The following is a 26325-nucleotide window of genomic DNA, read 5'->3' as shown; positions in this document are numbered from 1 at the left end:
TGCTGGAAACCTGTGTTTCACGAGGCTGCCGCTGCAAAGCTGCTGGAGGTCGAGTGCTGTGCAGCGCCTCGCCTTGGCCTTTTTCTGCAGCTCTGAAGAGCAAAACCGCTTCCCTGGCGTGCGGAGCGTGGGGCTGGCTGCCCCGAGCGGGGCGGAGGCCTGGCCGCAGAGCCTGCAGGCGGGGGAAAGCCCCTTAGAACCTGCGGCTTAGCTCCTCTGCTGCTCCGCGGGGTTGTTTCTCCAAGTTTTTGGTCTAGACGGTGCCCCTACGAGCCACCTCCCGTGGGAGAGCGGGGTGAGCTGGCAGGGGTTTAGCTCGGCGGCGTGAACGCGCGAGAGCTCCGGGGCAGAGCTGCTGCGCCGCGCGTGCCCCCCGCTCGTCACTGCGCGGGGGTGTCCGCGTCCGCGAGGCCGCCGGGCGGAGGGCTGGCGCCGGCGGCGTTGTCCGGCGGCCCCCGAGCTCCTCGTCCGAAGCTTTTGTGCCAGCGGCTCGGTGTATTAAATCGCTTTAGCAACCGTGTGCGTGTGGAGAGCCCGTCCGCGGTCCCCGCGCGGTGTCCCGCGGTCCGGTGCGCTGGGCCCCCCCGGGCTGTAACGTTCGCGCCGCGGTTTGTGCTGCCGCCTGGGGCCTGGCGCTGAGGCTCCCAGCTCCCCCGGCGGGCCCGGCCGTGCCGCAGCCGGTGGGGCGGGGGGCGGCCGGGATCGGCGGGGCGGGGGCGGGGGCGGGGGCGGGAGCGGCCGGTACCCAGCACCGCAGGTGTTGCCTGGCAACCGTGGCGTCCAGCTGCGCATGCGCAATCTGCCGCTAGGCGACAGAGCGGAAGTGACGTGCGGTTCACGAGGTGAAGGGTCGGAGGCGCGGCGGCCGCTTCCTTTTCCGGTGTGGGCGCCATCGCCGCGGGAGTGCCGGTGAGTGCGGGGCCGGCCCGGGATCCGCCGCCATCCGCGGGGGCGGCGGGCCGGGGGCTCGGCCTGAGCGCAGCCGTGACCGCCGCCCGCTGTCTCCGCAGAGATGGGGAAGTTCATGAAGCCGGGGAAGGTGGTGCTGGTGCTGGCCGGCCGCTACTCGGGGCGCAAGGCCGTCATCGTGAAGGTGAGCGCGGGGCGGCGCTGGGCGCTTCCCCCGGGCGTCCCCGCGACAGCCCGGGGCGCCGCTGCCGCCGGGCGTCTCTGGAAGCGGCCGTAGCAGCGGGGATCCGGCTGGGTTTTCGCGGCGGGTGGCGCTCCGCGGTGCCATGGCCGGCTGCGGTCGCTGTGTTGCAGAACATCGACGACGGCACTTCCGACCGGCCGTACAGCCACGCCCTGGTGGCAGGCATCGACCGCTACCCGCGGAAGGTGACGGCTGCCATGGGCAAGAAGAAGATCGCCAAGAGGTCCAAGATCAAATCCTTCGTGAAAGTCTACAACTACAACCACCTGATGCCCACCCGGTGAGGCTGGCCGCCGCCGTGCCGCCGGCGGGGCCGGAGAGGCCGTGGGTCTCGTGTGTTCTGCAGCCGGTTCTGGGGGTCACCGAGGTTCTTGGTTCCGTGGCTGAACTGGGCCCACGCGCTGCAAACACAGGCTCTGTCGGCAGACGGGGCTCTGAGGCAGCCCCGGGGGTCTGGGCGCTGGCAGAGCTGTTGCAGCCCGGTTGCTTCCCGTCCCCCTGGAGCTCCCGCAGGTGCGGGCCGCCAAATCCGGCGCTGCGGATGGAGCTGCTTGTCTCCTGCGAAGCCCGTAGCTGTCTGCTTTGTAGGCTGAATTAAATGTCTGTGGATGCTGCGGCGGGTTGTTGATTTGCAGGACTGAGAGAGCTTTAAGGGCTGCAGTCCCGTAGCCCGGCACGAGCACGCGCGTGTGGCAGGTTCGGGCTGCCCGCTGTGTCTCCGGCCCTGGGCCGGGTACCGCGACTCTCAAACCTTGCCGTCTCCCGCCCAGGTATTCCGTCGACATTCCTCTGGACAAAACAGTGGTCAACAAGGACGTGTTCAGGGACCCCGCTCTGAAACGCAAAGCCAGACGTGAGGCCAAGGTGAAATTTGAGGAGAGGTGAGTTGGAAGCCCGGCTCCTCAGCGGTGTCACCGCTCGCCCGCGGGGCGAGGACTCGGTGCGGCTGTGCCGCAGCCCGGGTGAGTCCCCGGTTGGACGCTTCTGCCCCAGCATTCTTGGTTGGGCGCGTTCGTCTGCGCCTTCTCTGCCTGTTTCCGCAACTGGCTGTTCAGGGCGGTGGTGGCTGGAGAAGAGGAACACGGCGCCAATGTTTATGACAGCGCTGCGGCCTCGCGCCAGCACGAGCGGGGCCTTCTGGCTGCCGGACAACGATCTCTGGGCGTCTCGCCGCCGCTTCGGCCGCTGTCCGTCACTGGGCTTAGCGGGGCAGGGCGGCGCTGGCGCTTTGCCTGGGATTGTTCCGAGTTAACGGTCCTCCTTCTCCGTTCTCTGCCCCGAAACTCCTTCAGCAGAAGGAGCTGTGCGGCCTCGGCGCTCGCCGGGCGTCTCGCGGGCGCTGGCTGTTCTGAGGCGCCCTGCCCGCCATCGCGGGCCGTTCTCCGAGGGCGTCTCCCCGCGGCTGGCGGGAGCGCCGCGCGCTGCGTTCTCATCTCTCGGGGTGGAAACCGCTGTCGTCGGGCGGTTGTCCTTGAGAAAATCTGGAAGCTGCCATTCGCTTCCCTTGGCAGTTAAATCTTTCACGGCGCGTCTGGCTGAAGCCACCGGGCCCGGTGCCCCGGGGTGAGCCGGGCGCCGCGTCCTGCGCCCGTGGGAGGGTATGAACCGCTCGGGTGGGGGTTTGTGCTGTTGCCTGCTGGTGCAGAACGTTCTCTGACCTTTGTGTTCCTCTTTTTTACAGATACAAGACAGGCAAGAATAAGTGGTTCTTCCAGAAGCTGCGATTCTAAAGGTGTAACGGGGTTGCATCAATAAATGTTTATTAAAAAAACGTTTTGCTTCGCTGTATAAAAGAAGCACCGCTGGGCCCTTTGCTCTGCGGTGTGGGTGTTCTTGCTCGGTCTGAGAGCTGGGAAAGCTGCTGCCATCCAGGCCGGCTTCAGAGCGCCTGCGGAGCGCGGTGTGGCGCGAAGCGTGGGTCAGGGTCCCCCCTGCGGGCCTGGCCCCTGCCCGAGGGTGGCTGATGTCGCTGCTGCTGCCGGAAATCGCCGGTTCCCAAAGCTGCGGTATCTCCCGGGAGGGAACTGGGGCGGGAGAGGGAAGGTGGAGGGCTCGTCCCACACATCTGCTTGTCTCGCCTCTTTGGCTGAGAAATACAGCGACGGGGGGCGACTTGCGCGCTGAGGTGGCAGCAGCGCTAAATTTTCTGTGACCCTGTGTGAGCCCAGCCCTCCCCGGCCCCCCGGGGAGCCAAGATGGGGGGCAGGAATGGGGAAGAGCTCCTGGCAGGGGCCGAGGCGGGCTGGGTTGCTTTGGGAAGGTGAATCCCGCCGGGAGGAGGGCGCGGGTGCCCGGGAGGCGGCGGGGCCTCAGGGGAAAGCGGAGTTTTTCGGGTCGGTACCGGCTGCCTCGGCTGGGGCTGTGCGGGCCGGGGTTTGGCCCCGGCGCTACCGGCTGCCGCGGTCGGCGTGGGGGGGGAGGAGGGGTGGGGGACGGGCCGGGGCGGGGCTGCGGAAACGAAAGCGAAAGCCGATGGCGGGAGGAGGCGCGGGGCAGCGGGGTCGCGGGCAGGGCGGGCCCGGGGGGCGTTAAGCCGCCAGCGATGGACGCGGAGGAGGTGAGGGGGCTGAGCGCGGACGAGAGGGGCTGGGCGGGGTGGGGGAGCAGCGCGGCTGAGGACCCCCCCCGCCTTTAGGACTCCTTCGTCCGGCTGTCGGCCCCCGGGCATCCGGAGGACAGCGGCCCAGAGGCGACCCCCGAGCGAGTCCGGCAGGAGATCGAGCGTTGCAAGGTGCGTGGGGTGCAGCGGCTCGGATCCGGTTCTTGTTTCTTTTTTCCTTGGACCCCGGGCCGGGAGCGGCGGAGAGGGGATATCCCGGGGTTACGAGAGGGCCTGGAGCTCCGCAGCGGGAGCAGCTTGGCTCCTTCCCAGACCAGCAGCGCGTGCGGGGGCCGGATGGGCAGTGGGATGGCGCAGCGTCTGCAGGGTCTCGCTCTCTCATGGTACCTCTCACAGGAGCTTTGCAGCAGTCTGGAGCAAAACCGTGCGGAGATACAAATAACCAAGGAAGCTGTAGAGCGCAGGACACAAGAGCTGAGGAAAGAGAAAGAACTTCTTCATAAAATTCTCGAGCAACAAATGACTTTAAGCAGAAATGAAGAGAGCTCCTGCCAGGTTGGTGGTGAGAGCGCTCGTCTTGGGCTTGGAAAGGCGGCAGGGGGTGGTGGGGCCGCATCACTCTGCTCATCGCTCTGAGCTCGCTCCGCTCTGGGCCCGGTGGAGGATTCACGGGGCGTCGCATCTGGCCTGTGCCGAGGAGTGGGCTGGTGCCGCGGCGGCGGAGGAAGGGCTGTAGTCAAACGCGAGGAGCCAGGGCAGATCTGCAGTCAGGAGCAGAAAAACAGCGTGGGTGGAGCCGTGCCCAAGAACAGTGCTGTGCTTAAACGGGGAGCGTGCTGCAGCCCCCTGTGTCCTGGTGCTTCCCTCGCTGCCCCCTCTTTCTTTCCTTCCAGGTAGGCATTCTTTCAGCAAAGAAGGAAGAGAACAGACTGAGGCAGGAGAAGCAGTTGCTGACAAAGAAACTGGAAGAATTGAAGAAGAAAGCCCAGTTGGACAATCTGGTGACGGTAAGAGAGCGTGCGGGCACTCGGGTCTGCTGGCAAGGGGCGCGAGCCTGGCTGGAGGGGCTGCAGGCGAGTGCAGCTGGGCACCGTGTGACGGCTGGCACGGCCCCTGCCAGCGAGTGGCTCCTCTGCCACAGCCAGAAGCTCCAGATGTGGCACTGGGACTGCAGGCACAGCCAGACCCTAGGCGAGGCTCTACTGAGGCTCTGCAGCTGTTTATTTTGAGCCATGAGCTTGCCTCTGGTCTGTGGGTTGGCAGGGAGAAGCCCTGTGCAGGGTCCAGTCTCCTCCAGGTGCTGTCTGTGTACTCGAACCTAGATGCAGCCTGCCTTGCCAGAGAAGAAAATGGTGTTTAAGGGACTGGTGACAAACAAGGAGGACATGAACAAGCTGGTGCTCACCCCGCTGATCCACTACCCTCTGCTGGGGGGCTCAGCTCTCATCACCTTTGAGAAGGCCGAGGGTAAGAGCGCAAAGAGCACTGCCACAGCCAGCTGTCCTGGTCAGCCGGCTTCGGGGCCTGCGCGGCATCCCCTCCCCGGGCCAGGGCTTGGAGCTCTGCCTCCTCTGCCGGCCTCCTGCAGGGTTGCGCCCCCTCGCCGAAGCGTTAGCTGCCCCGTGTCCTGTCCCCCGGCGTGCTCGGGGCAGGCGTGATCCCCTGCGCCGGGGGCTCTCCCTGCTTGCAGTGGCCCAGAGGATCATAGAGGTGCAGGAGCACGTGGTGGAGCTGAGCAACGGGGAGGAGCTGGAGGAGCTGGACCGGTGCAGGGTGCGAGTGCAGGCAGCGCCGGTGGACATCCTGCTGCCGTCTGCCCTGGAGGTAGGTCCTGAGGGCCCGCCGCTCCCCGCACGGCAAAGAACCGCAGAGCTGCCCCAGCTTTGCTCTGCCTCGCCACTGCTACCGGCCCCGCTCGGCGCGGTGGTGCCGCGGCTCTGCGCTGCTCCCCCGAGCTCTGCGGCCGGCCCTGCCGTGCCCTGGCACGCGCCGGCCTGTGCCATCCGCAGGTCGGGCTGACTCGGAGCAGCAGGAGTATCCTCGTGTCTGGCCTGCCCAGCCTGAGCATCCCCGAGGAGGCACTGCTGGACAAGCTGGAGCTCTTCTTCAGCAAGACGAAGAACGGGGGCGGCGAGGTGGAGAGCAGGGAGTTCCTGAACGACTCTGGCGAGGTGGTGCTGACCTTCGTGGAGGACGGAGGTGCGTGGGGCGTGCTGAGGTCAGGCTGACGGCGAAGGGGGGGAGCAGCCCAGCGGGCTCTGGGGGGGCACAGGTCGTCTCGTGAGAACAGGTGGAGCTGTGTCTGTGGGGAATGGGGAAGGCAGAGTGAGCCCACGCTGTCCTGTCCCCCCTGCGGCTGCGCGGGTGCAGGTGAGCTGGGGCTGAGCAGTGCCAGCCCTGGTGTCTGTGCCAGGGATGTCACCTCCCCCGGAGCTCAGCAGGGCCCTGGGCGGCTCAGGGCGTTCCTCTCCATCCACAGTGGCAGAGCCGCTGATTACGACAGGACACATCCAGGTGCCTATTGGGAAAGAAAAATATGACCTCAAGATATCACCGTGCATGAGCGGAGACATCGCTAACCTGCAGGTAGGGGCATGAACCCCCCTGCCAAGCAGCCCCTGCCAGCGTGGGGCGAGCCCGCGCGGGTGGGGGGCTCCCGCAGCCCCGCTCCCCACGCTGCCGTGCAGCCCGAGCGGAGCAGCGTTCGGCTGCTGCGCGCGACGCGGGGCCCCGCTGCAGCTGACCCCCAGCTCTGCCCAGTTCCAGCCCTCCCGCTGCCCCAGGACCGTCCTGCTCTCGGGGATCCCGGACGTGCTGGGTGAGGAGCCCATGAGGGACACCCTGGAGATCCACTTCCAGAAGGCCAGCCGCGGCGGGGGAGAGGTGGACGCGCTCGCCTACGTCCCGGCGGGACGGCAGGGGCTGGCCGTTTTCACGGAGGACGTGGGCTAGCCCTGGCCGACCCCCGCAGCCCGGTGCAGCCCGGCTCCCGCATTCAGTGGGAATTAAAGCGTCTGCAGGGAGCGCCGTGTCTGTCGTGCTTGGGACGGGGACGGGGCCGGGGCCAGGACGGGGCCGGGGCCAGGACGGGGACGGGACCGGGACGGGACGGGGCCGGGCCCTGCGTGCGAGAGCCACGGGCTGGGCTGGGCCCTTCCCGAGCAGGGGGACGGCGCGGGGCCGGGCCGCGGCGCTGAGCGGGGCCGGGGGCGGTGCCGAGCGGGGCCGGGGGCGGTGCCGGGCGGGGCGGGGCGGCCCCGCTTTCGCTTTCGTTTCCCGGCGACGGGGTCGGGGCGCGGGGCTCCGGGGTGCGCGGCGCAGGGGGCGGGGGCCGGGCGGGGGCCGCGCCGGAGCGTCGGGCGAGGGGCGGGAGGAGCCGGGGCGGGTGAGGAGGGGCCGGGGCGAGCGGGGCTGCCCGCGGGCCGTGTGCGGGCATGGCGGGCCGCACGGTGCGGGTGCGGGGCCTCCCCGCCGACCTGCCCCCCGACCGGGTGGCCGACAAGCTGACCATCCACTTCCTGCGCTCCCGCAACGGCGGCGGGGAGATCGCCGACGTCCAGGTGCTGGGCGGCTCCCGGCGCTGCGCCCTCATCACCTTCGAGGCTCCGGAAGGTAACGGCCGCGGGGAGCCCCCCGAGCCCCGAGCCCCCCCGCGCTCGGGGCAGGGGCCGGGGCCGGGGCTGAGGCGGGCGCTTGCCCGGCTTTTCCCACCCAGTGGCCCAGAGGATCCTGAAGGCCAAGGAGCACGTGCTGGCCATCGGAGGGAGGACATACCCGCTGGAAGTGACGGCGCATGTGGCGGAGCTGAGCCCTGACGAGGTACGGGGGGCACCGGGGCAGCCTCACTCGCTCCTTTGGTCTTCAGTAGCCTGAAAGCAAATCCGTTTGTATTCCTGTTCAAGCGAGGAATTATTTTTTTTTTTCCTGTGCCAGTAGCAGGAGATCAGCCAGGCAGGCTTGGTCGGTCGTTGTGGCTGTCAAAGCAAGGAGGAGTGGTCAGGACCAGAAGGAAGGGGCACTTTTCCTCAGCCCATCTGGTGACACGCGGGGGATTCCATTAACGCCTCTGCCGTGCCGTTAGCTGGGCTCCGTGCCGTTAGCTGGGCACATGCAGTGTGTCTTTCCTCTCTCCTTCTCAGGGGAGCTTAGGAGACAGACAGGCTGGTGTCTAGGAGGCACTGGAGAGTTCTTGCCTCTTCCTCCAGTTTCAAGAGAGCATGGCAGGACCACATCTCATGTTTTCGTGTCTGAGCTCTAAAAACAAGGGCGTGGGAGTTAGCCTGGGATAGCAGACCTTTCCACAAGTGGTGCCAGCCTGCTGGAAGGTCTGCAGCCGAAGCTCTGGAAGAGGAAGAGGGCAACTGCATTCCAGATGCAGAAGGGGTAGTGGATTCCTTGGGTTTGGGCTGTTTGCAGAGCTCCCAGCCTGTAGAAGTGAGGCCGCGTCTCTGTGATTTGCCTTTTGCATCCCTTGGTTGCAGAAAGCTTTTTGCTGTGGTTCAAGAGTTGCTTGGGCTGGCTGGGGCTTTCAGTCCTGCTGGTGCTACGCTCCCGTCTCATACGACAGCAGAATGCTGAGAGAAGGCAGTGGCTTCCATCTTGTCTTTTCTGTCACGATAAGGAGTGAGAGAGCTGTGGCGCGTGTCAGGTGCATTCGCCTCCCCCCGTGCCTTGGGGGGGGGGTATTTTTGGTCCTTGCTCTCTCACTCCTTCGCTACTTACTCACAGATCTTCACATGCGCTTGCGTGACGGTTGACTATGGCAAGCTTCCCGCTGGCGAAACCCTCCTGAGGAACTTGCGTAAAGGCTACAGCAACATGCAGTTTGACTTTGACTTCAAGAAGACATGCTGCACAGTCAAGGGACGATTCACTGAGCTGCAGGCCTTCAGCAGAGACCTGCTGGGCAGCCTGAACCTCAAGAGCCAAGCCGTAGGAGAGATCCTTCTGCCAAGTTCTGTGGCCAAAGAGACCAGAATGCGTGATCACCAGCAAGTGCCTGACTCCGCTGAGTCAGCACGAGAGACGGCAAAACTGCCGAATCAGGACCAGGTGTGTGAAAAGGCAGCTGACCTCCCATCACCTCGTGGCCCAGTGGATGGGGAAGCTGTGGAACAGCTGGAGGACTTTTCCCTAGTGATGGACTCGGACATTTACTTCTACATGCAGAGGTTCTGTGCTGCCGAGTACCGAGGCGTGCTACGCCGGCACGGTGTGGATGTGGTGGATGTTAGCAGCGATGGCATTGCCATGTTGTACCTCCAGCCATCTGCAGGTGTGTCTGGGGACATGGATGCCTTGCGACAGGCCCGCTTGGCCCTGCAGCAGCTTTACCAGAAGCTGGAGGTGAGCTTACGCAAGGAGAAGATCGCCAAGGGAGGACTGGATATGGACAGCCAGGCTCTGAGGGCTCTGACACAAGAGCTGCAGAATCTGTATCCCCAGTTGCTCTGCCATGAGAACGAGAAGCAGCTTTATCTCATTGGAAACGTTGTTGATGTCTCCCAGGCCAAGCAGTGCCTTCAGAATTTCGGCAGCAGAAGAGGTGCTGCACAGACGGCTGGTGTGCTCAGCAGCTCCCTGCCCTCGCACCCAGCAACCTCCCCCACCGCCGAGGCTGCGGGGCACAAGCCCACAGTGCCTGTGGACACCTCAGCCCCAAGGCTCAGCCCAGGCAGGCCGGAGCCGAAAGGCGAGCTCAAGCTAGCTGCCACCTTCAGCAACCTGAAAGCTGACAGGCCTCAGGCCCGCCGGGGCCTCTCGCAGAATCAGGACTCCTCACCGGTGGCACAGGCGCAGCTTTCTGGAAAGCACTTGCCAGAGACGGATGCTCCAGGTCCCAGCGACCAGCCTCCAGCCTCTACAGGAGATGTGGTTTTGGGGTCGGCGGCAGAGTCTCAGCAGAAGGACGCCAAAGAATGGGACCATGTGAAGGGAGGTGCCAGGCTTGCAAGACAAAAGGCTCCGTCTCCCTTTGGGGGCAAAGAGAACAGCGCCTTGCAGCATCCTGGGGCCTCTAAAAGCTTGGGTCCCGTCAAGCACCACCTCCTCGCTGGCACATCTAGTGTGTTTGACATGAGGACCTCTTCTGCTTTAGACTCTAAACCCCCTGAATCCAGGCCTCTGCTGCGGCGTTCCAACAGCTTCTCCTTGCCGAGGTCCAAGGAAGGCGACAAGCCCCGAGACGCTGGCAGTTGGGTGAGTGAAGAAATGAGCCTGGACGCTCTGCAGTGGTCTTACCTGAAGGACGTTTGCGGCTCTGCTATCGGTGAACTGTGCAGGGCCGGCGGCGTGCAGATCTCGGAGCGTCGGACCGGGGACTGCGTGGTGCTGACGCTGCAGGCAGCGGACAGGAGCGAGCTCTTGCAGGCTAAATGGAAGGTGGAAGCTCTTGTGCAGAAGTGTCCTGACCTTGTGTGTCAGAGCTTGAGCTACTCGGAGCTCGCTGTAGACGGGCCAGATGACAGTGCCCTGAGTGAACTCTGCAGCCTCTTGCAAGGAAGCTCTCTCCAGGTTGGAGTCAGCAAGGACAAGTACAAGCTGTATCTTGCCTGCCCCAAGGAGATGCTGCCGGGAGTGACCGAAGCCTTCCACGTGTTTTCTTCCAGGAGGCTCCGTGCCCTGAAACGTTCATCCTTGTCTCCAGGACCAGAGAGTACAGCGCACGCAAGCGCCATCCAGCCGAGCAGAAGCCAGGATGCGATGCTGGGTGCTGCCCTTCCCGGCAGCCTGGACTCCCTGCAGATGGGCCTGCAGCACCTGAGCATTAGCGATAAAGCAGACCGTGCAGATGTGCTCGGGGCTTCCCGGCTGCCAGAGGCTGAGAAAAAGAGGTCCCCCAGTCCTTGGAGGTTCCAGCAGGCTCTGGGGCAGGAGGAGGCCAGTGACCATGTTGATGGTGGGGCTGTGGAAGGAGGAAACAGCCTTCACAGCCCTAGCATAGTGGATAAGCAGAGTCCTGCCGGTCTGAGGGACTCCCAGGAACAGCTGAAGACAAAACTGTCTGTGGGGGAGCCTGACATGGCGCGGCTAAAGCAAGTTTTGCCAGACAAATTCCAGTTTGTGAGAGACAAGAGCAGAGGAGGCCCCACTGAAGCGAGGGGACAGCTGCGCTCGCCGGTTCCTGCAGCCGACGGAGCCCCTCACTCCCTGCCCACCTGGCTGTACAGGACCATGGCTGCTGAGCCACCCGAGGCCGCGGCTGAACCGTCCCCTGCAGCAGAGCCCAGGGGCCAGGAAAGGGCCCTGCAGCCATCGGGCAGGAGCAGCGTGCAGGAGGAGCCTGACCGCTCGTCACAGCAAAAACGAGGCCCCAGCCTTGGACAGGAAAGCTCCAAGACCCCTCTGGGCCACTGCGATGCTTGCCAGAGCTCAGGTGTGAGGTGCCAGGCCCCCTGCGGCCATGCCTTGTGCAGGACGTGTTTTGCAGCCATCAGTACGCAGCCGGCTTGCTGCAGCTCCTCTTCGGTTGCCCCAAGCCACAAGATCCCAGGGACGTTCAAGATCTCCTCAATATCTCAGAGTCTGCCTGGCTACTATCGAGACCTAACGCTCCAGGTTGCCTACAACATCCCAGATGGCGTGCAAGGGGTAGGTACCCACCTCGGGGGCCATCCCGCTGCAGGACCTGCAATGGGTTCTCTCAGTGGGGGTGAGAGGGGTGTCGGGGATGAGGGAGGCAACCTCAGCTCCGTGGCAAACACACACAAAGGAGCAGAGGTGCTGTGGAAGGCCAAAAGTACTTACACCAGGTTTGGGAGCAGCTGGCTGCCTTTGGAGAGCCTGTGACCTCTGGTTTTAGTCAATTAAAAGTTGACTAAAAAGCACCTGGCAGCCCACGAGGGCCACGGTCGTCTGTGTGTTTTCAAGCTGGGCAGAATCTCAGAAGCCAGCTCTGAGGCATGGTACTCCGGTTGTTGTTTAAAACACTTCTTCTTGTGCTAAGGTTGGTGATCCCCGCCCAGGACAGCCTTACAAAGGAGGGGAGTTCTGTGCCTTCCTGCCTGACAACAGCGAAGGGCAGAAGACAGCAATGCTGCTGAAGAAAGCGTTTGAGCGTGGGCTGACGTTCCAGATCAAGTCCTGTGATGGAGAGGAAAGAGTGACCTGGGGCCTTATCCCACACAAAACCTCCTGGGAAGGAGGTAAAGCCAGGTATGACCCAGCTCATCCCAAGCTTCCACGTTTTGGGAATGTTTGGGTTTTTTTATAGCAATCAGAGGATGAGAACCGTGGGCTCCAGCTCAACAAAACCCGGAATGGGTGGCTCTTCTAGGCTCCCACAGTGGCCGAGTTGGTGCCTCCCTTTGCTTCAGCTCACAGGGCAGCTGTGGTGTGGCAGACCAGCCCTGGCACCCTCCAGCTGGAGCTAAAGCCTTTGCCCGTTCCACATCCATAAATTCCCCACGGAGAAGAACTCTGGGCCCTGTTCACTTACAGCTTTCCTGGCTTTTCCCAGCTCTGCAGCCAGCTCTGGGTGCAAGCTGTGCCTGCGGGCAGGCAGAGAGAGCAGGATGTCCACCCTGAGCCCCTGCTGAAGGGCTGGGGCAAACATAAACTGTTGCTCCCCTCAGGGGTTTTTAGCACCATCAGCAGGATTTACACCACTTCCCTCTCCGCCCCACAGGAACGGCTATCCAGACGCCCAATATCTCCGTGAGGTCTGCGCAGTACTGAAGAAACTGGGCGTTGCGTGAGGCGTCCTGCCTGAGTGGCCACAGCCCCTGCCTTTGCTCCGCCTTCCGTTCCAGCTGACAAAAACTGCAGCTTCATGTAGCTCAGGAAAAAGCAGATGTTCGTCCAAGGAGCTCCAGTGTCCCCAGAGGTAGTCAGAAATCTGCACCTTAGTGACAGCAGCACCTCCCTGGCCCTTACGCCAAAGCCTCAGCCTGGATCGGAGCTCCTCTGAAACTCCAGCTCCTGGATGCTCATCCTCACCCACCAGTTACGCAGCTTCATTCAACGCCAGTCCCAGGCTGAGCCCCAGCACGGCTTTCAGCAGCGTAACCCAAACCTGGGCAGGAGCCTGCGTGTAGTCCAACCCTGTCTTCGGAAGTCTCTTCCCCTCCAGCTGAGTTCTCATTAATTTCAGCTCTGCACTTAGACATTTCAGTCCCCAACAGCCAGCCCCCAGCTCTGGCCCCACCCCAGCATCTGGGGCCAGCAGGCATCCTGATGCTCCCCTGGGGAGAGCGTTACCACCTCTCAGGGCCCAGGACAGCTGCCTCCCATGAGAATCCGCAGGCATGGACTATCTCAAGGTGGAGAAACACAAATAAACAAAACTTATTCACACATTTTTTTTAGTAGTGGTTGTTCATGTCTTGCCTTACCATCACCCCAGGCACCCATTTCAATCTCGAGTGGCTACAGAGATACCCAGACACAGAGTAAAGTGCAGGGCTTTGCAAACAAAAATCACCCCTAACAGCCCTCCCTAACAGGCTGTTAGCAGATCAAGGAAACACTCGAGACAACAATTAACAGTTGTCCTTGAGAGCAGAGGCATCTTCTCACCCTGGGAGAGCTGTTAGAATTTATAAACTGCGTGTGTCCACGCCCTGCCTGCCTGGAAAGCAATGAAAGCGCCTCAGAGGCTGAGCTGGGGACAGAGGGGTCATTCTGACAGAAGCCCGAGCAGCAGAGCACGGAGGGTTTTGTTATGCTTTAATTAACTTTTGAAACACATAAGGCATATGGTAACATTAGACAGAGGAGCATTACACATTATAGTCATGTAAACAGCATTGGCACACTTGCTTTCTGTCCGACACGGTTACACGCACAAAGCGGAATATATTTTTTTTTTAAACCAAAGATTTTTCCATGTGTCTGTAGCATGAGTATCACTCGTATCACACACCTGCAAATCAACACGACTCAGACAGGACAGACCAGACCGTTTGTAAGAGGCTCAGAGTCTGATGCGCTTCTCATCGCGCTCACGCCGCTTTGCCATCACCAGGGCTTGGCACACCAGAGACTTCGTTAGGCACCAGGAGTGGTTTTACACCTACGGTAGCAGCTGTAAGCGGGCCAGGATCCTGCACCCATTAAAGCCTGAGGCCCACGATGCTTCTTACTTCTCCCTGTTCCATCAATTGTAGTTTAATACAGGCATCTGAAATGAAATTTACAGCTAAACTCCTTTCCCCGGCTCAAAGTACGCGGCAGGGGTGATGCTCCTCTGCGCCAGCTGAGGCTGCGCCTGCTCCCTTCCTCTTCTGCAGTTAGTGTGAACACAAGAGAGCTGCAGAGAAACCAAAGCATCAGAAACGTGACAGAAGCTGCCTGGTGAGAGCAAAGGAGTTGCATTTTGTCCAAGACCAGCAGTAGCACTCTGGGACGCGACTGCAGTAACAACACGGGAGCGGCACTCGCACCCCCGTGCCGAGCAGCCGCCCCGCGGCAGCGCGCAGGGCCAGGGCTGCCTCACCTCTGCGTGTGAGCTCCTTTACTCCTGCTTTCCACTTGGACTCCTCACAGCACAACCTTTGGATCAGACAATCAGTAAAATAAACATTAAATTGCACTTCTGATAGCTGGAATAGCACACGTAGCTGAAGCACAGGACTCTCCCATTTCCTCCACGGCGCAACTTTGCCCTAAACAGTTAAGCAACACTGAGTGGAATGATTTGTATCCTAGGGTTTTTGTTTGGTGGTTTTTGTTTTTTTTTTTTTTTGCTTTTTTGCTTTGGTCCTTAGTATACAAACCTGCTGGTTAACTTTGAGTTAAGACACTTGAAGTTGTTCTACATAGGTTCTATACTTATCACCCCATAAAATGTCCGTAAAAAAAGTTTTTTAAAAAAAAAAAAAAATCAACCCAAAAAAACAACCAACCACAGCCACCTAGAACAGAGCGTTTATCAGTGAGGCAGTGGAGAGCGAGGTTACAGTTAACCTTGGTGTTTCTGTAGAAAAACGTTGTGGCTAGCGCGGGACATGAAACAGCAGGTGCTGAACTCCAACAAACAGCAACTGCCCAGCACTGGTGCCCCGAAGGGGCTTGAGGAATTTGTAGGGAGAACACGCAAGCAGCTCCCTGAAGGGAGTCAGGAGCCGGGATTGTTTCCGGAGAGCCAGGGCTGGGGCAGCTGATAAAGCCTCACTGGAGGGCTGGCTGGAGCCAAACGGCTGCCTCGGGGGAGACAAGGGCTCTACACCGGCTCTTCTGGACTGGGGAGCACAAAACACCAGGACGGCCCTGGAAAGGCTGTGATGCACGGAAAGGGAGCGGCTCATTCACGGTAAGTTAGACAGCATCACCAGTGGTCACGAAATAGAGCTAGCAAGAATCAGAACAGGTTTTTGGCAATACTTTGAAAGGCCAGAATGGAAAAGGCTCCAGTGACTTCCTAGTCCGTACAGGCACGTAGAAGAAGGCACTGAGATACTGTTTTCATGGCAGGTGTCCTACGGGAAGCTGCAGGACTCCCGCTTTCCTCCTTCACGCTGGATCAGGAGGGACAGACTGCGAGAGCCTCGCTACGCTGCCTAATCCAAGGCCATCCAAGTAAGGCACTGAGCACGCGCTTAGCCCAGAGTAAAGCAAAGAAAGGACATTCCTGTGGAACACAATTGGATAGTTTTCCCCTTCACAAGCGTGCAGAACCTGAAGATGTGCAGGGTTGTGTGCCATTTGAGCACGCTGCTCTTTCATCAGGCTGAAGTCCAGTTTCTTGGAGGAACAGGTCCAGACTTCTCATTCCAGCAATTTAGACAGTCCTTCTCTTGTCAGACCTGGTAAAGCAGCATTAGACACTGTTGGATTTAACCTAAATTGGCACGACAGGACAGCTTGAAAGGAGAAGCAGCAAGATTTTGGATTCAGAAAGGTCGAAAGTTGTGCTTGCGAGTTTCATCAGACCATGTTTATGAAGTTCACGTATCAAGTGTGAGAGATGGACTGACAAGGATCTGTGACGGGGCTCTGGTCCTCCTCTGAGGCTGCAGAGAATGGGGTTGTTTTAACACTTCAAGAACTGGGGACTGAGCCCAAGCACCCGAAATACACGCTGCGCTATTGGGTACGAGCCCCACTGGAGGATGGAGCTGGCCAAGGAAGACGCCACCCTCCTCATCCGCGCAGGACCCCCAGCCCCTCACAGTGCTTGGCTGCTCTCGAGCGGCAGCGGGGCTTCGCGTATGGAGCCCCTCGCCCAACAGGTGCCTTCCCTCCTTGCGGTTTGGTTAAGCAGGACTCCTAGGAGCTGGCTTTTGCTCCTGGAGCCTGAACTCTTCCATGATGGGCAGCACCCTCAGGTTTACCTTTTCAAATCCAAAACAAAGGCTAAAAGCCTGCAGCACCTACAATCCAGGACAAAGCCTCAAAGCAAGCACAGACAGAACCACGGGTGCTCAGGGCTGAAAACGAGATCCAGCAGAAAGGGGGGCACCACCCAGAACACGGAGCGCTCACAGAACTAGGCTTGGGTCTCTGCACAGCTACCTTGCCAGATGCACGGAAGAAAAGAGGAAGAGAAACCGAGCTCTGGCCTGGGAGGAGCACCCTAGGCAGTTCCTAAGCCCTCAGTGCTGGAAGAGAGCCCAAGGGCTCCCAGGACTTGCAGTTTCAGAGGAAGAAGAGAGCCACAAGGCAAGAGCTGGTTTGAGTGGATGTCTAATGAGCTAGCTAGAAGAGAACAGAAAGCACAAATTAAGCTGCTCAAGATGCCCAGGCCACGAGGCTTGACAGTTTACCATCTACACTGGTAACCTGGCAATAGCTTCACTGAGTGGCGTGCCACAGCCAGCCAGCCCAGGCTCCTGGGAAGCAGCCTTACGGGACTGGCTCTGGGAAGTCACTTCCCAAACTGCAACACCTCCCTAGCACACAGGGCACAGCACAAAGCGAGCATTAACAGGGGCTGATTTTGTTCCCATCTTGCTAAAGTCCAATTCAACACCGCAGCCCTTGGAGATATAAACACGAGGGTGAAGTTTAGCCTTGACAATACCAACTTGGAGCCCAACATTAATAAAGCACAGAGCCAACATCAATTGTTCAGTCATTTGAGACACAGTTGAGTCCTTATGGTCTCTAAAAATCAGACACAGTTTAGATCTCCCTATCCAGTTTGGAATCAGAAAATGGACAAGATCAAGGTACTTAATTGAAACTTTGCTGCTGTGTTCAGACACAGCCCAGCCCAGCCTGTCAGGTTATTTGGCCACTGCAAATTAAGTGCAATATGCCACAGTCTCCAAAATGCCAGGGTTGTTATTTACAAGGGAAAGGCAACATGACCTGTTGCTATCTGACTGGTGTTAGAGGCCTTACAAAAGCAGAGGAGAAAGAGCGTGGTTAACGTAAACAGAGGAGCAGCTCATGCTAGAGTTAAACTAAGCCAGCGTGCTTTTCCTCCGGCTGTTGAGGAAACATCCTCAGTTTGGGCCATTCTGCTGAAGGAGCTTCTCAGAGATGACAGTGCAAATGCTTCAGCAGGGCTCAGTTGCTGTGGAGACACTTGGCAGTTGCTACAGTATTTTACATCTTGACTTTACAGCGACAGGCTGTGCAGTTGTTAATCACCAACTGCCTGGAAGCTTCAGCTGCACTGCCAGAGAAAAACAAGGTTAGTTTGGAAACTGAGTGGAGAAACAAGTGATTAGAAAAATGTACAAAATAAACAGGCTTCAAAAGAGAGAGCTAGGGCAGGAGGCATGTCTGGCAAAGGGTCAGTCACAACGAGAGCATGCAAACCTCATCTGAACTTTAACCACGATGTTCTTGTACTGGTGAAGATGGAAGCTACTGATCTGTCCATTTCCAGGTCCCAAAGAGATCAGGGAGTTAAGCCATGAATTCACAATCTGCACACGTATCTTCTCCTTAGTTCTCTTCTTTTTTGGATTCTTCCTTGGGTGCTTCAGGAACCAGGATGACCTTTCCAATATTCTTCTTCTCTTGCATCTGCCTCATGGCATCTGCCACCTGGAAGCAAAGGGAATCTCGTGAGACCCACACCCACCACGCAGCGCAGTCGTGCCCTTCCTGGGCCCCCTGGTCCACCCAGAGTAGTCCGAGGGGCATCCAGGAGGTGGCTCTCCCAGAAGTCCAAGCAAGTGCAGAGCATTTGGGTGCCTCTGCACAGAAGCATTTTGGATAGAGCTGGGCAGCTGCCCCAGCCTGCTCGTAGGAAACTGCCCTCATGAATTCACACAGACCAACTGCAACGTACGCAAGGATGCTCTGCTACGCAAACCGTGGAAGAATGAAGCGTGTGTCGCCACAGCTTCCTCTCCAAACAGAGGGGAGCCCTGCAGAAACCCAGCCAACAGGCAGAAGGACAATGCTTCTACAAAACCACAGAACAATGCATGCGGAGATTTTTATTATTATGTATAAGCAAAACAGCACCTGGGCCAGGCCTGGAATCAGTTTTCCTTAAGCATTCGCATCAGACTAACTCTCAGCTACTAACACCAACCGATCATTACCAAGTCCTCTGCTCCCTGGCAATAAGCCCCACCCCAGCCAAGGATTTCCAAGGGAAGAACCTGACTGCCTGGACGCAGTGATGTAACAACCCTGGGCACGGCAGAGCTGCCAAAAACCCAGCAGCTCCTTTCCAACATCCTCATTCTGCTTCACTGCCTGGGCTCTTTTTCTCTCGTGGAAGGGCAGCAGCAACCTTCCCAGCTGCCTGCATAATTACAGGGTGCAGACTGAGGGCAGTCTGATGCACAGCCCGGCCCCTTCACGGGCTGCTGCTGCCCACGGAGCACAGCTGAGCACCTGTCCTATTCCACAGGGACACTGTCTGGCATTGCCCAGCTCCGTGCGCTGGAGCAGAAGAGCCCAGCCATTTTGCTCCCCCTTAATATCTTAAAAGGGAAAAGGCACTGAATTTCCAAGAACAGATGGTTGTTAAACAGTCGCAACAGTTCAGCCACCATGAACAAGGTGCTCACACCGAACCAGAGCTCAATGTGCAGAAAACAATTGCAAGGTAATTTCTGGGAGCTGCCAGCCTATATGTTAGCTCAGACTCACCTGATCAAAGGGCCACACGGAGTCTATTTTGGGCTTGATTTTGCCTTGACTGTACAGGTTAACCAGCTTGGCGACAACACCTCCGACAAGCTCATATTCTTCATTCATATATCCAAGGTGATAGCCACACACAGCCTTGTTATGGTGGAGGAGCTGCAAGGCATTGATGCTGAACTGGTTCCACCAGGTTTTAGCCATAGCCATGAGGTTCCTCTTCTGTCCCGTGAGCAGGTTTGCTACCCCTGAAAAGAAGGCAAGCCACAGATGGCATCAACACAACACGAGAGGCGGTGGGCATCCCGTCTACCAGCTCAGACAACATGCAGGGTACGGTGGCAGGGACAGAGCGAGAACCGGATCACATCAGGATCCACCCAGTTGACCTTCAATGGAAGCAGGTACCTGCCTCGGCCTCAAGATATGCAGAATTCGGATTATCGGCACCCATATATTGCAAAAATATAGAACAACTCTCTTAGCAGGGTGGCAGCAGCACAGCTAGACCAGAGCACTCGCAGAGGCAAGAGAGGGTTACAGTCACATCCAGCAAGGCTGGCAGGACAGCGCTCCCCTTCTCCTCCAGCAGGCTTCTTCAGGGGAGCCGCACGCTGCAACGGCTGGAACAACAGAAGCAGCACACTGCCACAAGTGTCTGGAATCCCACTGGGGGCTGTGTGAGGGCTTTGTCTAGGGGACAAAATCACAGTGTTTCAGGGCCGGGGAATGGAGAGATAAGTATTCAGTAGCCCCAAACCTCATCACCCACACATCCTCCAGAAGAAAAGCAAGGCTCTATTAGTGCTGTGCATTAAGTCAGCCTGGACAAAGCAGCTGTGCCAGTGTTCCTCCGTGAGGACATTCCAGCTTCTCCCCTGCACGCACCAGCTCGTACTCAAAGAGATTTCACCATGGGAGGGAAGAGCCTTGGAGCCTGTGACCAGAGCTCTTGGGAGAAGGCACAAATCTCACTCCCCTCAGAGAGAAGCACCCTAAAGCCCTTCAGGAAATAACAGAAGTACCATACACACAGCAGTCAGCATCACCGATGCTCCCTCACGGCTGTGCATCCAGTCACGGAGCACTTCCGTGCAGATCCGCACCCACCCCACCACCACATGATCCCTCCTGCGTGGGGGCTGGGGTTTGGCACGCTGCTCACACTCACCGTAAGTGATGAGTTTGCCCATTGGCTTCAACAGGTTAAATGCTTTGGATGTATCGGATCCTCCCAGGGGGTCCAGGACAATGTCAACACCTAGAGGGAATTAAAAGTAACTAGGAGTTTCTTTGCACTTGAAAGAAATACAGGAGAGTTGTAGGAGTCCTTCACCGTACGGTACCTTTGGGAGAGATTTTCCGGACCTCCTCTGCGTAATCCATCGTTCTGTAGTCAATGGGGTGAGCGACTCCGCTCTCCTTGAGCGAATCATGCTTGGAGGCAGATGCTGTGCCGAAAATGGTGACATTTTCTACAGTCTTGCACAGCTGGATGGCAGCAGTGCCCACACCACCTGAAAACCAGCAGCGAGAAAGACTTAGAAGCAAACAGCCCAAGCAGTCAGAAAAGCCTCTCGACGGGTAAATTATCCCTGCTCGTACCGATTGCACAGCGCCGGGAGGGTACGGCATGCAGGCTTTGCCCGGGGTAGGCTGACACCAGTGACACACTGGGGGAGACCGGCTCTGGCTGCTGGGAAATGGGTTCAGCATTTGCCAGTGCCCGGGTCAGCGTGAACCCGGCAATGTTTGTCAGGCCAGCCCCATTCCGATCCCTTCCTCACCCGTGCCACCCATCAGAAGCTGCGTGTCGAGGCCAAGAGTCTCAGCACAGGCTGGTAAGAACTATTTACCTGCGGCCATGTGGATGAGGACGCTCTGGTTGGGTCTCAGGTTTCCAAAGTCAAACAGGATCATGTAGGCAGTGATGTAGTTGACAAGAAGAGCAGCCGCTTCCTCGAAGCTCATCCCCTCGGGCATCAGGAAAGTCTGACTGGCTGGCACATTCACCACTTCTTGCCAGAGCCCTGACCTAGCCAGGACCATGACCTTATCACCAACCTACAATCAAACAGAGGGCAAGGCGGTCTGAAACAAGCCCTAGGCTAGCAGAAGCCATCTCACCCTTGCCCTCCAGGTGCCAGAGCCGGTACACGTGCGCTGCTCTCTGCACAGAGGTCTGCAGGGACTGCTCCGCTCCTTGGGCAAAGAGCGCCACAGCACAGCACTTCTCGCCACGGACCTGGGCGCACGCCAGGAGCCCCAGAGGGACCGCGGGCACCCCAGGCCACGGCTAGCGCCCAGCGTGCTGCCTGACTGCCAGCTGCCCAAACCAACAGACCCCCACAACGAGGTAAGAGAGATGGCGGCTGTGTCCTGCCCTCCTTGCCCAAGCTGGGAGCAGGAGCGTGAACACCATGAAATATTACTGCTGCCCCTTGCAAGGATCATTCTGCCAACAGGCAGGAGGCTTGGGGCAGCGCTGAACAGGAGCAACCCTGGAAAGCCACGTCCAACCTTTGGAAAACCTCCTGGGTCTAAGCCTCAGGACCAAAGTGTGAGGCATCCCGCAAAATCTGCTCTTACCCCACTGGGCAAGAAACATCAGCTCGCTGTGCAATGGGAAGGAGACGGCAAAACACCGAGCGGTCGTATCAGCCAGCGGACAAGAGGCAGAGCCGAGGCAGCGAGCAGAAAGGCTCCTCGCGTGCGGGTTTGGCATCCACACTTGAATAAACCAAGATCCCTTCCTGGAGGGGAGGGAATCATCTCGGACACCCTAGGGCTTTATTTGAGGTTTTGTTTTGCCAGTTGTGTACCCAACAATCACGTTAAAGCACCAGAACCGCAACAGCCCTGAGACTCACAGGCCTGGGGCGCACACAGCCAACTGCTCTGTCCCCCCTGGAGATGCCGCAGCGGCGGGCGCGGCCGCACGCCCGGCACCAAGAGCAACCAACCCACCCGTGCCCACGCCTCGCCACCCTCAGACGGCGCGGGCAACGGAGCGGTTTCCTTCCCCGTTCGCGCGGTTTAAGGGTTCGCTCACAAACCCACTCAGGAACAGCATCGCCCACGGTTCAGCCCAGCGCCCCGGGAAGGGAGCTCTGTACGCGCCAACGCAGCCGGCGGTCCCCGCGGCACACGACCCCCGGGGACCCCGGCCCCAGGGCGGGCGGGCAGCGGCGCTTCGGGGACCGGGGCGAGCACCGCGCGGGGCGGGGGCGGCCGGGTGCGGGCAGGGAGGCGGCGGGGCCGCGCTGCCCACGCAGCCCCTTTGTCAGGGCCTTTGTCTGCCGCCTCTGCGGGGACCCCGCCACGGGCGCCTCCCGCGCACCGGGCCGGGATGGGGGGGCGCGGGCGGGGTCGCACCTGCCGGGCGGCGGGGGCGGGGCCGCCGCAGTGCGGCGGGGCCGAACCGAACCGGGCCGTGTCGCGCCGAACGCGGCCCAAGCGGGCAGCCCCTCACCTGCCGGTCGCGGACGCCGTCGCCGAGGGCGCGGACGGTGCCGGCGCACTCCATGCCGGGGCAGACGGGCGGCTGCGGCAGCCGGTCGTACAGCCCCTGCCGCGCCATCAGGTCGGCGAAGTTGAGGCCGCAGGCGTGGACCCGCACCGAGACCTCGCCGGGCCGCGGGCCGCCGCCGCGCCGCGTCTGCAGCTTCACCTTCTCGTAGCCGCCGAAGCCCGTTAGCACCAGCGCCCGGTGCTCGGCCTGCTCCCCGCCGCCCGCCGGCGGCTCGGGGCCCGGGGCCTGCTCGGAGGCGGAGGCGGGGGCGGCGGCGGCCGGGGCCGGCTCGGCGGACATGGCGGAGCGGTGCGGAGCGGCTGTGGCTGCGGGAGCGGGGCGGTGGCGAGCGGGCGGGGAAAAGCCGGGGCGCGGGGCGCGGCCGGGGGGCGGGGGGAGCGGCGGGCGGGGCGGTGCTGTCCCGCTCCCGGCCCGCCCCCCGCTCCCGCTCCCGCTGCCGGCGGCGGCCGCCCCGCCGCAGCCCGGTGTCCCGGGGGAGACCCCGCCCCGGTGCCGGTGCCGGGGCAGAGGGGAGCGGGGGCGGGGGCCGCAGCAGCCGTTCCCTCCTGAAAGCGCCCGGGGGCCTGGCCGCCCTCGCTGTCCTGCCTGCAGCCTCTCCCTTCCTCCACACCACCTTTGGGGTCTTTTTTTTCTTGGTTTTTTTTTTCTTGTTTCCCTAAATGATTCCTTTCAAGCAAACAAACCACTTGCATCTTTTTCTGGAGAGACGTTTGAAATGGCTGTTTTCCTGGAGTGTCGTCTCGTGGAGTTACTTGTGCCGTTTATTTGTCAGTAACTGATGTCACTTGCAGGGAGGCTCCGTGAACATCTCTGCTCCGAGCCCTGAAATGGCCGCACGTAGCGGAGATGAGGCGCGGGCTGGCTCACAGACAAGAGGGAGGGGTAGAACTCTGGTCGTGTAACTAAAGACAGATAAATAAGTCAGGGTGTGTCCACAGATCGACAGATCCGGTCTCTCTTCCTGCTCGTGGAGCATCTGCCAGCGGACAGCAGCCCTCTCCGTGAATTCCCGGCTTGGATCTGTGTCCAGCTCCCACATATCGCGCTTGCCAGCAAGCCTGCAGATGCGGCGCAGTTTCGTGTGTGCAGAGCACAGTCGGATCCACGCCTCGCTGTCCACTGCCCGGTGGACCTGTCCTTGTCCCTGATAACCCGCAGCCGTTGCAGGGTAACTACTCAAGCATACCAGTCCCTGAAAAAGAAAAACATCCACCCCCAAAAGAAAGCAAAGACCACCTGAAGGACAATCAGAACATGTACTGGGGAGGTTTCTGGGTCACTCCAGAACTCCCAAGCCAAGCAAAACCCAGCGCAATGCCTGTTCTGGGCAGGGCACTCCCAGCACTGCTGATAGCGTTTGATGCAAGGCTCTGGCCGGCCCGCAGATTAGCAAATCCCAACCTTCCCAGGGCCTTTGTTCACAGCAGCGGTCCTGCTCTTCACGTGAACGCAGCCTTCTGACCGAGGCCAGCGGGAGTTATGCATGAATGCGGCCTTGTCCCGCAGGGCTGCGCTCCGGGCTGGGCTGGCCCCGGGGCCCTGCGAGGCGGGCGGGCTGGGGCTGCTCAGGAAGCGGAGCACAAAGGCAGGAAAGCAGCCAGGAGGGCAGAGGCCTGGAGCAGGCTGCACATCATCTGGCTCTGCCGTGTGGCGTATTGATGGGCGTTTGGATGGCTGCCGTGGGAACAAGGAGGAGGCTCATGTCCAGTTGCGTGACAGGACCGCAGACTGTCTTGGACAGTTACTTTACACCTTTGCTTGCTGTTGCTCAGCTCTGAGAAATACAGATGTGCCTTCCTGATGTCGGGGCATGTCCCACGCCCAAAGTTAGGGAGAAGCAGTCAAAGCACAATCCTCCTGGAATTCCTTCCCAGCAGCTTTCCTAGCGCTTGTCCTTTCAGTGACTTGTTTTCACAGTTGTCAGGGCTCTCGTGGTGGATGGAACGTGCTGGCCAGGAGGGAGCCCCTAAAGACACCTGGGATACGGGGATGACTCCCAAAGGCCCAGAGAGCGGTAGAGGAAGGCAGCGGGTTTGGGGAGTCAGATTCCTCTTCTGCTGGATGGCTCCAGCTGTATGCAGCTCTAAGCAGATTAACGGGGGGGGGTTTGCGTAGCGGCAGCGCTGTTTGATTGGGCAGGCTGCTCTTGCTGCCTTTGTCTCTTGTGTTCCTGAATCAATCTTTCCTTATCAGCTCAGTTTAGTAACATTTTTCCCTGTAAATCTTACTTTACCTACGTCAGTGTGTGTTCTGCTGTGGTAGTTTTTTCACTGTGTTTAAGCTGCAGATGTAAGAGGGACAGTTCTGGACAGCTGCTGCTCTGGCGTGTCGGTGCGGGTGACGTGCTGCCGTCTGCGGGGAGCTGATGGGGAACTGCCAGTGCACGTGCTCGGGCCAGGCGTTTGCGGCTGGCACGCTCCGAGCTTGCGGATCCGCCGTTCCCAGCGCAGTACGGCAGCTGGCTGCTGCTCGCCGGGGATGGGACGCTGGTGTGGGCCAGCAAGGGGAAGCGTTAGCCAGAGCAAACAGCAAGTTTCCCCAGTGGAATTGGTGCTCACTCCTCCACCCTGTTTTTCAGCAAGCTCTCCAAAGGTGGGCTTGTGCTGCACGGGAGCACACAGCCAAGGCACCAGGGCCTTCTGAACGGCGCTGATTTGTGATTTACAGCCAGAGGTAGGCACAGGCCACTGAGGAAACTGTTCTCACTGTCTCTCTCCCAGACACTCGGCTTTCCAATAGCCCTGCAGCTCACCCTGAGCTCCCTGACTACATTTTTGCGGCCTCCCGCTGCTCCCCCTGAGCCTCTGGCAGCAGGCGAGGAGGACATGGCTGCAGCAGGAGCGCTGCCAGCCCACCCTGCCCGGCTCTTTGTTCCACCTCTCTTTATTTTCCCACAGGGCTCTAACAATCCCTCTTCTCTGCTCTCAAGGACACCGGAACAAGGAACAGGCAGGAGATAAGAAAGCCCGGCAGGGGTTTGCTGCTCAGCAGCCTGCAGGAGCATGGCCTTGGCCCCAGGGCTCACTTGGGATGGAGGCCAGGCCCACAAAAGCCACCCGAGACCCCGCTCGAGGCCGGAGGGTAACTGCCCAGCCACAGGCGAAGTGCTCGGCGCTCAGGTTTCCCACTCAGGCTCTGACCCAGTGCCGCCATCTCCTTGGTGGTGCTGCCCATGCTCCCCGAGACCACCCATGGCCACCCCCATCTGCGGACCAGTGCGGGGGGGTGGCTCTGCAATGGGCTGTGGGGCTGCGGTCAGACCCCACGGGGTGCCAGGTGGTGTTTTCAGGGCTGAGTTTTTTGGCATCCTGGACCTGCAGCAAGTGTTGACCTTGATCCATCTATCTGGGTTTGTTGGGAACTCAAGAGAAAGATTCCTCCTGCCTCTGTCTGCCTCTTCCTTACCTGTGTCTGCAGAGCATTGGGAAGCACACCGAGGTAGACGCGGATGAGATCTCCCAGCTGCATCACATGTACCAGGAACGCTGTGCTTCCTGGATGACACCGTGCCTGTATCACAGTAAATTACACTTGGATTTGACAGGTAGAGCAGCGGGTGGAAGAGATCTGACACAACCCTTCAGACGTACCTGCCACTCAGCCACAGTTCCCTGCGCTGCTGTTTTGATCACAGAGACAATGGAGGCGATTGTCAAGCGGTAACTGATGCTCAGTGAACGTCAGCTCACTCCTCGCGCTGACAGCAGACCGAAGAGATCCTCCCAGCATGGAGTATCGTTCCCACAAAGAACACTGCCTTAGCTGAGCTGAGGCTGCTCCAGTGTCTTCCCCTGCACAAACCCAAACGGCAGAGGCTGAGGAAGCAGCAGAAGCAAGTGGTGCAGCCGGCACGAGGCCAGTTTCCAGGTGTGCCCAGAACAGCATCCCAGCATGTCCTCCTCCGGAGGCAGGCACCTTCTCTACTGCACTGCTTGGAGAAACCCTGGGAAAGGAGATTCCTTCTCCTTAACATCAACCTTCCACCACAGCATCAATAATTTACTGACAATTACAGTCCCCAAATGACAAGCTTATCACATCCACAATCCACACCCTTTACAAGTCGATTATTTGGTCAGCATGAAA

At 59.8% G+C, this 26325-nt stretch overlaps 4 protein-coding genes across 4 annotated transcripts; 3 read left to right on the top strand and 1 right to left on the bottom strand.

The window, feature by feature from the left end:
- Window positions 1-812: 812 nt before the first annotated feature.
- Window positions 813-2944, top strand: RPL27 (ribosomal protein L27). Its single transcript, XM_086766623.1, has 5 exons — window positions 813-909; window positions 1011-1093; window positions 1264-1433; window positions 1924-2034; window positions 2835-2944. Exons 2-5 carry the CDS (start codon window positions 1013-1015, stop codon window positions 2881-2883), a joined length of 411 nt encoding a protein of 136 aa, XP_086622749.1. The 5' UTR covers window positions 813-909; window positions 1011-1012; the 3' UTR covers window positions 2884-2944.
- Window positions 2945-3649: 705 nt separating this feature from the next.
- Window positions 3650-6736, top strand: IFI35 (interferon induced protein 35). The gene is made up of 9 exons (XM_086766641.1): window positions 3650-3710; window positions 3789-3884; window positions 4110-4268; window positions 4607-4720; window positions 5036-5180; window positions 5404-5537; window positions 5723-5912; window positions 6193-6299; window positions 6474-6736. Exons 1-9 carry the CDS (start codon window positions 3696-3698, stop codon window positions 6663-6665), a joined length of 1152 nt encoding a protein of 383 aa, XP_086622767.1. The 5' UTR covers window positions 3650-3695; the 3' UTR covers window positions 6666-6736.
- A 406-nt stretch (window positions 6737-7142) lies between these two features.
- Window positions 7143-13009, top strand: LOC147597729 (uncharacterized). The gene is made up of 5 exons (XM_086766569.1): window positions 7143-7325; window positions 7429-7532; window positions 8442-11303; window positions 11659-11867; window positions 12340-13009. The coding sequence occupies exons 1-5, from the start codon at window positions 7148-7150 to the stop codon at window positions 12407-12409; spliced, it is 3423 nt and encodes a 1140-aa protein (XP_086622695.1). The 5' UTR covers window positions 7143-7147; the 3' UTR covers window positions 12410-13009.
- A 353-nt stretch (window positions 13010-13362) lies between these two features.
- Window positions 13363-22598, bottom strand: VAT1 (vesicle amine transport 1). The gene is made up of 6 exons (XM_086766570.1): window positions 22180-22598; window positions 20564-20771; window positions 20054-20224; window positions 19879-19968; window positions 18714-18955; window positions 13363-17651 (listed from the first exon to the last, which is right to left on the bottom strand). Exons 1-6 carry the CDS (start codon window positions 22516-22518, stop codon window positions 17550-17552), a joined length of 1152 nt encoding a protein of 383 aa, XP_086622696.1. The 5' UTR covers window positions 22519-22598; the 3' UTR covers window positions 13363-17549.
- Between the last annotated feature and the right edge of the window lie 3727 nt (window positions 22599-26325).

This window comes from Chlamydotis macqueenii, chromosome 25 (genome assembly GCF_036417535.1).
Source record: "Chlamydotis macqueenii isolate bChlMac1 chromosome 25, bChlMac1.mat, whole genome shotgun sequence".
In the NCBI taxonomy this organism is placed as follows: Eukaryota; Metazoa; Chordata; class Aves; order Otidiformes; family Otididae; genus Chlamydotis; species Chlamydotis macqueenii.
Note: the sequence above shows the minus strand (reverse complement) of the source record. Positions and strands in the feature narration are given on the sequence as shown.